General features: G+C 40.7%; 2 protein-coding genes across 2 annotated transcripts in view; one reads left to right on the top strand and one right to left on the bottom strand.

Moving 5' to 3' along the window:
- The window catches only part of LOC137373443 (ankyrin repeat and SOCS box protein 2-like), a 44100-nt gene extending 39737 nt beyond the window's left edge, over positions 1-4363 (top strand). Inside the window, exons 8-9 of the mRNA XM_068038266.1 lie at positions 13-166; positions 3629-4363. Coding sequence (XP_067894367.1) covers positions 13-166; positions 3629-3774 — 300 coding nt within the window. The 3' untranslated portion in view covers positions 3775-4363. The remainder of the gene's footprint in view (positions 1-12; positions 167-3628) is intronic.
- Positions 4364-12466: 8103 nt separating this feature from the next.
- On the bottom strand, positions 12467-13565 carry LOC137373444 (protein FAM181A-like). Its single transcript, XM_068038267.1, has 2 exons — positions 13514-13565; positions 12467-13427 (listed from the first exon to the last, which is right to left on the bottom strand). Exon 2 carries the CDS (start codon positions 13349-13351, stop codon positions 12467-12469), a length of 885 nt encoding a protein of 294 aa, XP_067894368.1. The 5' UTR covers positions 13352-13427; positions 13514-13565.
- Positions 13566-15844: the final 2279 nt, after the last annotated feature.

Below are 15844 nucleotides of genomic sequence, written 5' to 3' on the forward strand. Positions count from 1 at the left end.
TCTCATTTTCAGTTTTGTGAAATGGTGTCTACACCTGGACTCTACAGATGGGCTGGACCAATCATTGATGTCTTACTTGACTATGTGGGTAATGTGAATCTCTGCAGTAAATTGAAGGAACATCTAGATAGTTATGACGACTGGGCAAATATCAAAATAAAATCAGGCAAGTGTATATAAATAACTTCAAAATCTCAAAGAATTACTTTGTTGGTCTGTTGTAGCTTGATGTGGAAACAGTCTAAAATTAAGTGTTTTTTTTTTACTTACTCAACTTTTAGCAAGTAACCAGATATTTTAGTGAATAAGAACATTTTAAGGATGGTCCTCCACAATGGCACAGAATCTTTTCCACTGTCTATCCTAAGGTTGGCTCCTTATTGGCAGCAATTCTTTTCCAGTGAAGGGATAGAAAGACAAGATAACAAGTCAGCTCACAACACAAGAAGTCAGTGCCAAATTCTAGACAACATCAGAGACCACTTTCCTGCACACTGTCAATGAATATTGTGTGGTGCAGGGAGATCTAGAGAGGAAAAAAATAACAAAAGAATAGAGAGCAAGTGTACCTAATTTTACAACAACAACAAATTGTATTTCTATAGTGCCTTTAACACCATAAAATGCCCCAAGGTGCTTCACAGAAGTATTGTCAAACAAAATTTGACACTGAGCCAAATAGTGCTAGGATTCAAGGAATGTCCTAAAAGCTGAAAGAAAGGAAGAGAGGTGGAAAGGTTTTGGAGGGAATTCCAGAGCTTGGGGACCTTGACAGCTGAAAGCATGCCTGTCAATGGTGGAACGATTAAAATTGGGGATGCTCGAGACCAAAGTTGGAGGAGTGCAGATATTTCGGAGGATTGTAGGGCTGGAGAAGATTACCGAGATGGTGAGGGGCAAGGCCATTGAGGGATTGTAAAACAATGATGAGAATTTTAAAATCAAAGCCTTGCTTAACTGGTAGCCAATGTAGGTCAACAAGCACAGGAGTGATAGGTGAACGGGACTTGGTGCAAGTTAGGATCGGGCAGCAGAGTTTTGGATGCCACCACGTTTACAAAGGTTAACGTGTGTTGGAATGGTCATGTTTAGAGGTAACAAAGGAATAGGTGAAGGTTTCAGCAACAGATGAGCTGAAGCAGGGGTGGAGTAGGTTGATGTTACAGGGATGGAAAGAGACAATCTTCATGATGGCGTAGATATGTAGTCAGAATCTTATCTTGGGGTAAAATATGAACCAAGGTTGCAAACATTCTGGTTCAGACAGTTGCCTGAGGGAAAGGGATGGAGTCAGTAGCTAGGAAGCAGAGTTTGTGACAGGGTCCAAAGACAATGACCTTGGTCTTCCCAATATTTAGTTAGAGGAACTTTCTGCTCATCCAGTACTGGATGTCGGACATGGAGTCTGATAATTTAGAGAAAGTGGAGGAGTCGAGAGAGGTGGTGGTGAGATAGTGTTGGGTGTCATCAGCATACACGTAGAAACTAACGCTGTGTTTTCAGATGATGTTGCAGAGGGCCAGCATGTAGATGAAAATAGGATGAAGCCAAAGATAGATCCTTCGGGACCTCAGAGGTAATGGTGCGGGAGTGGGAAGAGAATCCATTGCAAGTGATTTCTGGCTACGAGTGGAAAGAAAAGAATGGAACCAGGCGAGTGCAGTTCAACCCAGCTGGACAATGGTGGAGAGCCATTCGAGGAGGAGGATTGTGTGAGCAACCATGTCAAAGGCTGCAGACAGGTCGAAAAGGGAGAGGAGGGATAGTTTACCTTGTCCACAGTAACATAACATGTCATTTGTGACTACAAGAGCCATTGCTCTACTTTTGCAGGGATGGAAACCCTTTTTAGAGGGATTTAAACATGGAGCTCCAGGAAAGATGGGTGCGGATTTGGGAGGTGGCAATATGTTCAAGGACTTTGGAGAGGAAAAGGAGGTTTCAAAATGGTAGTTTGCAAGGATGGAGGGTCCAAGGGTTGGCTTTTTGAGAAGGGGATGATGACAGCAGTTTTGAAAAGGACGGGGAGAAGGTTAGGTTTTACTGTAACATTCAACAACCATTTTAATGTTATTTTTCTAAGATAAACTCCATTTATTTCCCAATTCCATGGGCTGGCCATGCCATGTTCTAAATATAAGTGAGATGGTAGACTGGAGGGGAACAGCCAGTACAACTAATGGCTGTAATTCAATGTCTAACAACCTGTTATGGAATGGGAGACCCTGAGCTAAATAAAACTATTGGCTATTGTCTAATGGTTTATCCAGTTGTGTATTTCTATATACCAGTATAAAACCTGCTGGAAAACACACCGTAGCCACATTTGAGGTGATTGTTGACATAAGGCAAGTCCATAAGACAATTAGAATATAAACATGACACTTTACCATTCTTAGAGAGTCTCCTAATGGCAGATAAGCTTGTTTAGTTACACAGCTGAAGCAAAGAGTGGGAGCAACAGTCTTTTAGTAGCCCTGATTATCAATGTGTTCAAACTGGTTGGTGTAGCACAGCAGTTCACTCTATAAAATGGGTGAATAGTGATACAGTACTGTAGATTTGAGTCTCTGGTGCCCTGTGCAGTCTGCAACATTTGTTAGGAATTGGTTAATAAAATCTTTGAAAAAAATACTAAGTACATCATTTGTTGTAATTTCTAAATCACATTGCCAAGGAAGCCAAATATATTTTAAACTGAGCGTCTTATCAGGGATTTTGTTTTGGCATATGAAACAAGACAGCAAAAAATAAAGAATGTACTTACAGGCATATCTTTTTAAAACACTTGCCTAATGAGAAGGTTTTGTGTAGTTTCTGTTCATGTTAAGTCTGAATATGTTGATGTAATTTTTGTAGGCATTCAAAGATTATCAACTAATCTTTAAACCTGGCTAAATCCCTGAATTCCAAATAAAAATTGTCATAGTAATGAAAATTTATTAGCATAAAGCTTGGAGTAAAATGAACCTTTCAGAGCCACATTCATGGTGCAGGATATCTAGAAACTTACAAATATTGTTTAAACTGAGAATAAAATTCTATCTGTATATATTTATATATACATTATTTAGGTTTAGTATAATTAGCTCCCCATTAGTAAAATTCCAAGGACTTGTAAAACATGACATCTAATACATCAGTTGGCATTAGTTCTGCAAGATATCTGTTACCCACTGTCTTAATTATAGTTTATGTGCTATTTTGTTTTACATCATGTTTAGATATCTGGAAACAGCTGTATTGTAAAGGGATTTCGAGTATCAAATGTTATCAATAATTACTTTGTTCAAAGCAATAGTATTCCAAGGTTAGCCTTTCTATGCTAATGAAACTATGGGATATAAGTAGACAAACACTTAACATGCTGGCCTAAAATTCCTTTCTCTGCCATTTTAATAGAAGTATTAATCCATTGATTATAAACAGGTTAACACCTCTGTTTAAAATTACTCAGTGAAGTGTACTCCCTCCAAATGTGGCTGAGTTTCTATTGCAGTCATTCTTAATGTTGCATATATTCAATTGCTTGAGAAAGGATACAAAGAGCATTCATTGGCAGATTTTTTTTGTCACAATAGACATTGTTCCCATTGCTTATCATGTGTTCATTTCAATCTTTATGTAGAACCTCCAAGACCTCTTGTGCATCTTTGCAGAATTAAAGTTCGAAAGCTTTTGGGACATGAGAGATTAAAACTTATTGAAGTGTTACCTCTCCCTGGCAGGCTGAAAAGATACTTGGAGTACAACTGTCCTGACGATTTGATGTAAATTTAGCCATTGACAGCAAGTTATAAGGAAAGCAATTGCATATTACAGAGTGCAGAAAAAGGAGTCAGTCCAAAATCAGCATAGTGGCAACTGCAAATGCTTCACACTATAACGGTGCAACAAAACAAAGGAAACAATATTTCACGAGATAACAAGCATGGGGGTGAAAGATCCACTGAATGTGGACAGATTTCATGTCGCCTACAATTGAATGAGTCAGCACTGGAAGGTTGGAAAATAAGTCAAGGTCTTTGGATTTCATTAGTTTCAAGTAGAGGAACCTAAAACTGCATGTATTAAACAGAAATATTTTAGAAATTCACAGCATGGTAGTCAATATTGAAAAGAGAAAGGGTAAGCTGAAAATTTACGTACTTGAGTCTTGATGAAAGGTCCCACCGGAAATATCAGCTTCTCTCTCCCCTTCCGAATGCTACCTGACCTACAGTATATTTCCGGACTTTTCAAGCTTTCAATTCAGATTTCCAGCACTCGCAGTTCTTAGCTCTTCGATTTCAGCATTTTAATCTGTACATAAACAATGTAGAAAATGTACCAAAGTTCAAGTCAGAAATAACCTGTTGCATCAACATGTAAGATAAAGATTTTGTAATCATTTTTTCACAAAAGAATAGCAAAAGAACTGATTGTTCAGTTTTTCTGCAGCTCAGGCACAATTTATGCATGGAACTTGGCTTCAGTTTGCACCTTGTCTTGAGCATGGCAAGCTCAAAGCCAATTATAGTCAAAATGTTGATAGAAGTTTGATACATTATTTAACTTTTATGCTTTATTTTAATATAATAAACATTAAGCTACAAGATGTTGACCTGCAGCAAAATATCACAGATTGCCTTGGGTGTCTTGATTAAAGCTTTTTGTTGCATGGAACATCACAGCAGCTGAAGGGCAATTAATATTGTTGGTTTTTACTGCACTGATAGCAAATAGCTGTTGGAATATCTTCAAAAATGTTCAACTCTTGAGATATGTAGGGGTTCAGTGCACCATTGTAGGATTGAGCCATACAGACCAAGCAAGTCCTAATTTCATGTCATGGTCTGCGCTGAGTTACCTATCCAAGAGAGCAATTAGAATGTAGGAACAGGAATAGGCCATTCAATAAGATTATGGCTGATTTTTACCTCGACTCCATTTACCCATCTTTGCTCCATACCCTTTCATACTCTTACCTAACAAAAATCTATTGAATCCAATCCTGAAAATTTCAATTGTCCCAGCATCCATAGCCTTCTAAAGGAGAAAGTTCCAAATTTCCACCAACCTTTGTGTAAAAAAAGTACTTCCTGATTTCATTCCTAAATGACCTGGCTCTAATTTTAAGATTATGCCCCCTTGTTCTGGGCTCCCCGCCAGAGGAAATTATTTCTCTGAATCTACACTATCGAATCCCTTTATCGCTTTAAACTCCTTGATTTGATCAACCCGCAACTTTCTAACCTCTGCATTGCTGGACTAGGTAAAGGAAAAAAAATGAACCATGGTTTCCACTCCTGATTGGCATCCAATGACTCCTGTTGGAAAGTGAGTGCATGCCAACATCACCTAAGGTCAGGGTCAAGCTATACGGTCAAATATCATGCCAACATTCAATGTCAAGACCCACACATGAAGATAGGCCACGTGGGTGAAATGCTGCAGACCTGCTAGCATATACCATAGCATTAGACAGCAGCACCTTCAGGAGATAGGAAAAAATTAGGAAAAGATGTGTCTAATGGGAATAATAAGAACTCCTGTTTATCTAAACCAGGTTAGTTGCGATTCTGAATTTTTCATACATTTGGTGCATTTCAGTGTCAGCTTCAGGAATATTGTTGCATTTATCAGACAATTCCATTCTTTAAGCCACACTTGCAATCTTGAGGCCTGTTTGTACTGATATTGATAATGCAGGACAAATTCAGGATCATCTAATGCTGTACACTTGTACTAGAACCGTATTGGTGTTATTATAGTTCATTTTATTTATGACTCATACTCGGGTTGTCACCTTTTGCCAGTACCAAGACTGAACAGGGTTGGAGTAAGAGCAGGAATGTGGGAAGAAGGGTGGGGTTGTGGTGTGAATGCTCAGATTTTGTTTGCTGCTGATGAAAGTTCATTGAAAACTAATAACCTGGATGATTAATGTCTCTCCATCATGCTGAAACATAAGTAAGTAAAAATAATGGACTTGTTATTTTAAAATTTTGACTTGGAGTCCAGTTAAGACATTTCTGGAGAGGCAATTCAAATATTGGCTTGTTTGGATCAACACTGGATGGGTGATGATGCTGATCGCAACATCCATCAAAAGGCGACTATCATTTTCTCTGATTGTACTCAACCCTGGGATCCAGTGATAAACAGACATTACTTTAAAACAGTGTTTGGAACTGCAAGAATATCACTTAAGTGTATTTTTTGTAGTTTTATGCACTGGAATGTTTCTATGAATTTTATATATTTTAACTTTAATTTAAATATTATAATTTTCTGATAGTGATTCTAATAAAAATATACATTTGGACTGAGTTTTTGTAATTTGCTTATCTTCAAAATTAATCACTACACATGATATTTATCAACTGTGCCTCAGTTGGCAGCTCTGTCACCTCTGAGTTACAAAGTCCCACTCCACTCCAAGAATCAAGACTGACATTCCAGTGCAATACTGAGGGAGTGCTACACTGCCGGAGGTGCTGTCTTTCGAATGAGATGTTAAACCGAGGCCCCATCTGCTTGCTGATGTGCATATAAAAGATCCCGTGGCACTATCTCGAAGAAGAGCAGGGTAGTTATCCCTGATGTCCTGACCAATATTTATCCCTCAATAAACATCACAAAAACATGTTATCTGGTCATTATCACATTGCTGTTTGTGGAGCTTGCTGTGTGCAAATTGGCTGCCATGTTACTTATATTACAACAGTGGCTACACGTCAAAAGTACTTCATTGGCTGTAAAGCACTTTGAGATGTCCGGTGGTTGTGAAAAGTGCTATATAAATGCAAGTTTTTTTTTCTTTGATGCAAGGCTCAGCTGGAAGCACATTATTTTATAGACATTTTTAGCAAGAAATCACTGGGTGGCGCCATCGCTGCTGTAGAAGTGAGCTTGGAAACAGAGAAAGAGGGGCATACAATAAAAGAAAGAGAGATTAGTCTTGTACAGGGATATAGCACTAGAAGGTGGAGATTGGCTATTGAGAGATACCCAACAGGGAAACAAAGTGTCACTGAAAATGAGGACACCATGCTAAAGAGGGATGATTTGGTATGGAGAAGACATGGTGATTTAAGAAGATTCAGTGTAGAGAAACTGATGATGATGATCAAGAAGGGAGCAGTGGAAATGAAGAGGAAGATGCTAATGAAAGGGGGCAATATTGAATACAGGGAGTATTATAGTGAAAGAAGAGGGAATATATAAAAGACAGTGTGGCCTGGAGTTCCCTCCATGGGTGCATTTGAGAAATTCCACTCAAACTCAGCCCAAAGATATGCCTATCTGGCCAAGGTGAAATTGCACCCACGTGTCCACACAAACTACTTATTATAAGCCTGAGTGTAAAATCACAGATGGATCAGCGCAATTTGAGCCTTACTGCCTGTGAAAATATTCTTCCATTGGGGACACAGACAGTTCCTGTCCCCGATGGTCTGTGAGTCCCACCTGCCTGCGAAATCTTTCTGGAGGCAGCCAATTTGGAGGCCGCCCTGTCCAATTAAGGATGGCAGGCGGGTTCCTGAGGCAGCAGGCCCAATCAGAGGACTTGCAGCTTTGGACAGCCAATGCCACGCCCCCCCTCCCCTCCCCTCCCCCAGGAAAGGTGGGCGCTGCTCAGGCTTTTGTGTATTGCACTGAGTAATTCCAACATGTGGATTCTCAGCAACTGTTATTATTGGGCAAACTTTTTTTACACCTCCCCAACAAAGAGGGCAGCAGAGATTACACCTCCCCAACAGACAGGGCAGTGTAACAAAATGCTCAGCTATTACAATATACATAGGCAGTATGTGAGTAGTAATTTCCAGCAACGCCTCGGCTGCCGTTCCAACATCGACCTTTCCTATTTCTCTCCTGGTCCCGCCTCCAAAGCCGCCTCCGCGGGCCTTATGAGATTCCGCCCTTTATGAGCGTAATTAAAATGTAACTGGAATGAAGCCAATAGAGCTAGGGCGGAGTGGTATAAAAGGTGAGAAAAAATACCCCTTCAGAGTTAGGCTGGAGATTGCAGGTTAAGGGGCACTTACCTTTCTGTCCCGCACACGTTTACAGTAATTCATTCAACTTGCTCTGTAGAGAGTCTGAACTGTCTCGAGCATTTTCCTTCTTGCACATGACTGACAGCTTAGGCACTGGTGACAAGGTTGCCTGCAAGAGGGCCTTCAATTTTGCAATGAAAAAAAAAAGTTTGGTTCTTTGCACTGAGACATGGCAGTAAAAGAAGGATTGGTTGGGAATATGTAGAGATGTGTCATTGCAAGTCATGCTGCGTCTAGTACGAGGAAGAGAGTGGCAAAAAATACTAAGATGAAGAAGGAGACATTAGAACAAAGGCATTGCTGCCTGGATTAAACAGGGTAATTATTAAAACCATTAAACTTAAGTGGTCATCCTGTCGCATGGAGACTGGAGCTCCAGCTCTGAATTCTGGGTTGACTTGCATCCAATGGGTGCGGGTCATTGTAAAAGTTGTGGGAGACAATAATACCCTCTTGCCATATCGGACTAATCATGCAATTGGCTGGTATAAAATATGTCTATAATCTTGGAAGGAGCCTGACATTTTTAATAAGCCTGAGAACCCTTCCACTACTTCACACTACTCTCCAAGGGTGCTTGATTTCCGGAAATGCCCTAGAAAAGGAAGAAATCAGTTACACAATGCCAAGAAAAATGGTTGATTTGTGCTATAATCTTCCAGAAAATATACTGCATTGTCCATTAAACTTTTACTAGCATTTTTACTTGTAAACCTGTATGTAATGAAATCAAGGCAATAAAATGAAATAAAAAAGAATATAACAAACTTTCTCCATCACGTAGCCATATTATTCAGAATTTTCTTTTTATTTAATATTTTATTTTAAATATGTTCCATCACATTAAACTATATCAGTCTCTCTCTCGCGTACACACAGAGTAAAAAAAACAACTAATTTGTCACCTAACACAACGTGAAATTATAGCTTGAACCAGGAAATCAAATTCTATTTGACATCACTTAGAACTATTAATATAAATTTAGATAAAATGTTGTCACATTTTCACTGGATGTAATTTGCCTTCTGGTTAATGTTTCTCATTGTTAAAAGAAACCCCGCAAAACATTTGGTCTGTTACCATTAATATATTTGTACTTGGCTACTTCTTTCAATGCGTGCATCATAGTCTGCTTGCTGGTATGGTTATTACTGGGTGTTTAAATTTATCTCCTGTTCAATTTAACGAACTGGTTTAATACTTGCAAAAAGCTTTTTATTTCATTGACTGCAAAGTGCTTTGGAAAATCCTGAGGTCGTGAAAGGTGCTGTATAAATGCAAGTTTTTTTTCTATTATAACGTGTTTGGTAATAAATGGTTTTGCTTTGACAGAACTTGAAGTATAACTCCAAGGTTTCACAGTACATGGGGTATAGCTCTAAGGCTTGACAGCACATGGAGTATAACTTCAGTTAGGGTGTCAAACGGGATTTTAAAACCAAACTTTTAAGGGTACACTTACATTACAAATTTAGTGTGGGTGCAAGGCAATTCCCACCACACATAGTGTAAAACTGGAACTATGGCCCAGCCTGACCTTGGAGCCACGTGACACTCCTTTCTCCACTTCACGACATTTTAGAGTAGGTCCTGACTCTGAACTTTGGCTACATTTACTCAATAGCCGTAGCATCCATGCAAAACAAAACCACTTCTCACCAACGTTACAGTTCTAGTGTAAAGTCATCTGAATTCACTTGCACCCTTTAGACCTTCGCCAAACATTGAGAATTGAAGGACTTAAAACAATGGTCTGTACCTGCCTCTGAGCACGGTTTCGTTAGGGTGTCCTGTACACCAGGAGTTTGTGGATATCGGCAATTGTGCCCAGAATGCACTGACACTATGTTAGCTTTGCCAAGGTGAAGCTACACCCACGTTTCCGTGCAAACTCATTAGCACAAGCCTGAACATTATCTCCTATAGATCAACGCAATCAAGACTGGATGGGGTAGTGTAAAAGATAAGAGGGAAAAATCCCCTTCAGAGAGAGCTTGGAGACCACAGAACGTTATCTCTCTGTTTAAACTATTTGATGATTTCCGCAGAGCAGACCTGTAGCTTCAAGTCACTGCTGGTCAGGTAATGAACTCTGGTTTAACGTGACCAGAAGCCTGGGAATTCTGGCGCAATATGATGAACCACCTTGAATTAGCGTCATCGGTGGAAACTCACCTTTCTAACCTGAGGGGCATGGGGCAGTTTTGTGGGTGGAGACCACTTCGAGTGAAGGGACTGTTGAATTAACGTTAAGGATTGCAGATATTTTGGCAGAGTAATGGGCGCAACTCACTTACGCTTAAAATTCTCCAGTCTATTTGCGCAATTTGATCTTACTCTGCTCAGTTCAGTCGGCTGTCTGGGTGGAAATCAAATGGAATTCCCGGGCCGTGATTCTGAAAAGCCTAAACAACCATGCTAACTGAATGTATCAATGTATGCTTACTGCTCTGTGAGCAAAATGCTCAAACATTGCAATATGAGAATGAAGTAAAAGCATGGAACATCAGGTAACGTTTCAAGGCAACTTGTTTCTTCTTTAATAATAAATAAAAACAAGAATTGCTGGAAATACTCAGCAGGTCTGGCAGCATCTGTGGAGAGAGAAACAAAGTTAACATTCCAAGTCAGTGACCCTTCATCAGAACTCAGACCTGAAACGTTAACTCTGCTTCTCTCTCCACCGATGCTGAGGACCTGCTGAGTATTTCCAGCATTTCTTGTTTTTATTTCAGATTTCCAGCATCTGCAGTATTTTGTTTTTATTTGTTTCTTCTTTAATAGCAAGAAGATGTCTTTGCTTCTCATAGAACGTCTTCCATCCATCTTTGAAACTGTGCACGATGACCCTTTGAATTATAAAGGTGTTTTAATGGGTTTAAAGCGGCTCAGGGTTAGGGGTCAGTTGCATCACCAGTACCCCAGAAATACCACAGTGGCTCTTAAAGTGTATTTTTTCGTTTGATGTTAAAAGTCCAAGTGGGACTCCCTACACCGGCCGCAATGGTCCTTTCTGGTCTGATGATTGCAAAAGCCCTGGTCTTCGACATCAAAGAGACAAGTTGGGCATGTACACTTCTAGCAAAACTTCAACAACTATGCAGTCCCAATCATTGAATTTAGTAAGTCATATATAATTACATAAGGGACCCCAATAGTTTGTTTTCAGTGCACTTCAAGGCTGCTAAAAAAAAAACTGTTTAACAGCTGTAACTGTTGAAAATCCAAAAAACGATAGGAACCGACCCTTCCCTCAGAGAAAAAATATTTTTGAGCCTCGTTCCATGGCTTTTTGTTTTAAGTGTTTTTTTTTTAGTGTGGCACAATTAGAAATGTGAGCAGATAAAACACGATGCTAATTTCTTGGCTTGCAGACGGTGTTTCAGAAATACAATAAAGATTCCTGTTAGGAGCTACAACGAAACAGTCAATTGCAGCCTTATGACGGTCACTAAGTGGCCATGTGTGTATCGACACTTGCAGCGCTTCCACTTCGCCATCACAAACACATACTGAGTTTATAATAAGAAGACACGTCCCTTTTTTATTCAATAAAATTATATCTTCCATTACATTAACCGCGCGTAGACGTAAAAGACAAGTAACACACGAGTAAAACCATTCCTGAACCTGGAATTCACACGCAGTTGGACATCACTTAGAACCATCCCAAGACATTTTCACCGGATGAAATTCACCTACTGCTCAAAGTTTCTTTTGGCTGCCGGAAAAGCACAGAAACGTTGGTTCTGGTGTCCCCACCATATATTCAGTGAGCTGCTCTTCGCCTAATGCGTGCGTTGGCCTGCCTGCTCTTGAAATTATTTTGGAATGTTTTAATTCATCTTCTGTTCAGTTCGACCTACTTGTGCAAAGCTCATTACACCGCGCTTTTTAATGTTTACCAGATAGAGTTTGCAGCATTACCTGTTCGGAGCTGAGTCTACATTTAAATAGACAGGGCTGGATGGTTAGAATTACTCAGGAAAGGCCAAAAGATGAATATCTAAACCAGCACCATTACACAGACACATGAACACACAAAAGCACACAACACACATACACACGTAACCACATACGCACACCCATACACACGCACACACACAAACACGCACAAACACGCATACAGACACATACATACAGACACACGCAGAAAATGCAGACACACGTACAGACATACACATGCATAAACACATACACAAACACACACACACAAGCAAACACACATACACACATATACAAAAAATGCATACAAAGACACAGGCACAAACACACACTCACAATCCCGAAAGCTGCCTGCTCAGCGATTAAGTGAATTGGAAATAAATTGTAAACATTCATGTATCGCCAGCCTTGTAAATAAATGTCCCTAATGTAAGTCTGAAAGCTCACTCTTGCAGAAAGCCTGTTGCAACAGTAATCAAAGAAAGCCATACACGTTGTACAGAGGAGGAGGGACAGTGGGCTTGGTGGGGATGGGTTTCAAAACGACAGGTTTGTGAATTTTTTGTCCGTTTAAAGAGTCTTTAGAGTAAGCGTGGAGCTCGGCTGGCAAGTTCACACCTTTCCTCCACATCCCAATGTCAGGAATGTCGGAATGAGGCAGGCCCATGTGGCTCTGGTAAACCCGATGGCCATGGTACTGAAATGGACAGCAACTGCACAGATTCATTGTACGTGACAGGGAGGCAAAGTGGAATTTCACGGGCTCTCTATCACAGTCCTGCTGGACCACTGGAAGTGCTGGTGTGTGTTTGGGTGGGTTGGAGCATTCCTGGGCTGGTTTGCTCTCAGATCCGTGGCCATTCGGACCATCGGCTGCACCGATCACTTGTTCCACATGAAGTAGATTCAAGGGCTGAAGATTTTTAGGCGGTCTCGGTTCTTCCCAGAAGGAGGCAGGGAGCTGTCTTTTCCGCATGGGCACCTGATCATGTCTGCCGAGCTGTTTCCCTTCGGCTGTGATCGCTCCTGGCAAAGTTTCGCTACAATCTTGAGCGGCTGTGCAAGACAGCTTAGTACCAGGAGGTTTGAAATGTAAGTGAGAGCCCGCATGCTGCAGAATATAAGCTCGATTCTTGTCCTCTGAACCTCTCTTCGAACTAGATTCCAGCAGTCGGTTGGGGTGACACCGCGGAATGCGCGAGTATTTTTGCGAAAAACGTTTGAGTTGTTTCTGTAAATATTTCCTGTGATCGACCGAACGCCGGCAAGGAGCAGACTTGTCCAGGGCCGCCTTTATGTCACTCGAAGCCAGATTGACAAAGTTCAGCAAAGTTTTCACCTCGCTGTCCGCCGATGCCATATTAATCCTAACTTCAGGGCATGCGTAGCTTTGGCTGGCTTGCCATCAATAGTTCAATTTCTGTCTCTCTCCAAGACTGTAAGATAAAGAAGTGAGGTCATTTCACTAATAATTGAATTATGGATTATTAACCAGCAGAGTTGCTTCAGAAAAGTAATTTACCTCAATCACTGTCAGTATCATGAGTAAAAGGCTCCCATCAAACAATGTCAGCTCCTTTCAATGCTGTTCTAATATTTCACACGCTAAAGATTTCCACCATACGTGATTCTGTTCATTGATGTCAATCCATTTATTGCCTGAATTTCAGTAAGTACAATATTTTGTGCTGGTCCTTCTTACTGTTAAAATGACCTTTCATTGCATTGACGTATATATTGACGAGCTGAATGTAATGATTTCGAGCACACACAGTACTTCCACAAGCACTTATTCGGTCTTCATTTGATAATAGCTTCCTTGCAAAATCAATATCACCACATAAAAAGAATAAACATAAAGCGAGTTTTACTTCCGGCAGCATTCTAGGCACTCAAAACCTCCTTATTCTATGTACAAGTCACGAGTTTCAGCATGTAACATCCCTGGTCATACATTCTGTGCACTTCTGTTTAATATATTCCTGGTTGAAACCCGTTGTGTCTATATCTATTAACAATAATTAAACAAGAAAACACAGTGCTGGTTAAATGTACAGTACCTGTACAATATCTTCATCAATACCCACCCCTTGTTTAATCGCGTTTACTCACCTTTGAGACCTGCTGGAGAACAAATCTTGAAATTGCGTTCTATTTTCTCACTAGAGTAAGCTGAATGAATATAAACTGCCTGTAGTTAAGGCACTTCCAGACCAATCAGCAGCTCCTTCTTAACACAATACATCCCAATCAGGCGCTGGGCTGGCTTGTTCCACATTCTTTTGTATCACAAATTGTTGTTATGGAAACGCAAGAGAGAGAGAGAGAGAAAAAGGCGAGCCAATAAGTACAATAATTTTCAATGCAATTTCCCCATTCTCTCTCCCTCCCTCTCCTTCTCATCCTTACCCTTTGCTTTAAAACATGATATGCGGATAATGTACAAAGACACAGGGAAGTTTTTTTTCATGAAAAATAACTTAAGCTGTCTGGAGGCTTGCAATGGGCATGCTTCAGTGCGGTAACACAATGCTGGCTTTGCAAGTCTGGCTTGCCTACTTTTAACTGTTCTACTAAGGCTTTTTGGGGGGCTGATGTCAGAAGGAGAGGTAGGAGAAAAAACTGAAGAGATGTGCAGATATCCATGGATAGGGGGCTCGAGCGCTCAAGAATCTTGTCTTTATGTTTGCCTCCTCAATCGAGACACACAAAAGCTGAATTACCCATTCAAACCGCCCTGACAATGGGATCGAGTTGGATAGCACTCTTGCATTTGTAGTCAAACAGTTAGAGACTTAAATCGAGTCGTCATGATAGAGAAAGAGTTGGACAAAGCCCATAGAATATCCATCAGTAAACATTTTCCTATGTCATATTAGTGGGTCTCCATGGCTTCGCAGCGTCCAGAGACAATGGCACAAGTTTGCACACTCGACTACTGTCACCCTGCCAACGCATGCAACGGCCAAAAAAGGACAATCCATTGGAAACGATGAACTCTGTGGGGAAGGTAGGGCTGGAGTTTTTTTTTTGAAAAGCGTGTGAAATGCTAATTGTTCTGCTTCCTTTCTTGATGAACTGGACGTTGCTCAGCGTGTCCTTCCCACCTCTCGCTCATGCAAGGTGGCTCTTTTGAAAGGGACGAAGGTGAATGGACACTGACAACACTTCGCTCCCAAACAAGGAGGACAAGGCCTCTGCAGCCTGATGCAAGCTCCTCCTTCACCTGGGCTCAATCCCTTGGAGGTTCTCTATGGACTGTGAAATCAGGATAAAATTTGCGCTGCAGGACAACTTTTTTTTTGGTGCGCCGGGTTTCACAGATGTTGATGTAATCCCAGGCATTTTGAATGGAAATTGACATGTATTTCCTAGGACTCAATGCGACGCTAAGTTAAACAGTCGAGGCATTAAATTTGTCTCTATTATAAACATATATTTACGATTAAACTTTTGCTAAGATTTGCACTTTTGCAGGCATTGTGCTATATCAGATGTTCAAATGGCGAAAATATACATACCACTGCCTCAGAGTGTGCTGGAGGCAGATTCAATCGTGGCCTTCAAAAGGGAATTGGATAAGCACCTGAGTGGAAAAAATGCAGGGTTATGGGGAAAGGGCGGGAGATTGGGACGAACTAAATTGCCCTGACAGAGAGCCAGCACGGACTCGACGGCCGAGTGGCCTCTTTCTGTGCTGTAACCATTTGTTGATTCTGCATTTTCATAAGGCCAAGTATTATCGCCAGCTTCACTCTTTGCAAATAAAAATGGAAACAAGTTTGATGCCAACACCTCAACCTTGATCGAGCTTATTTTTCGTCATCACCTGGCAAAAGAAAAATTTCTAAGT

Source organism: Heterodontus francisci, chromosome 9 (genome assembly GCF_036365525.1).
Source record: "Heterodontus francisci isolate sHetFra1 chromosome 9, sHetFra1.hap1, whole genome shotgun sequence".
Lineage (NCBI taxonomy): Eukaryota > Metazoa > Chordata > Chondrichthyes > Heterodontiformes > Heterodontidae > Heterodontus > Heterodontus francisci.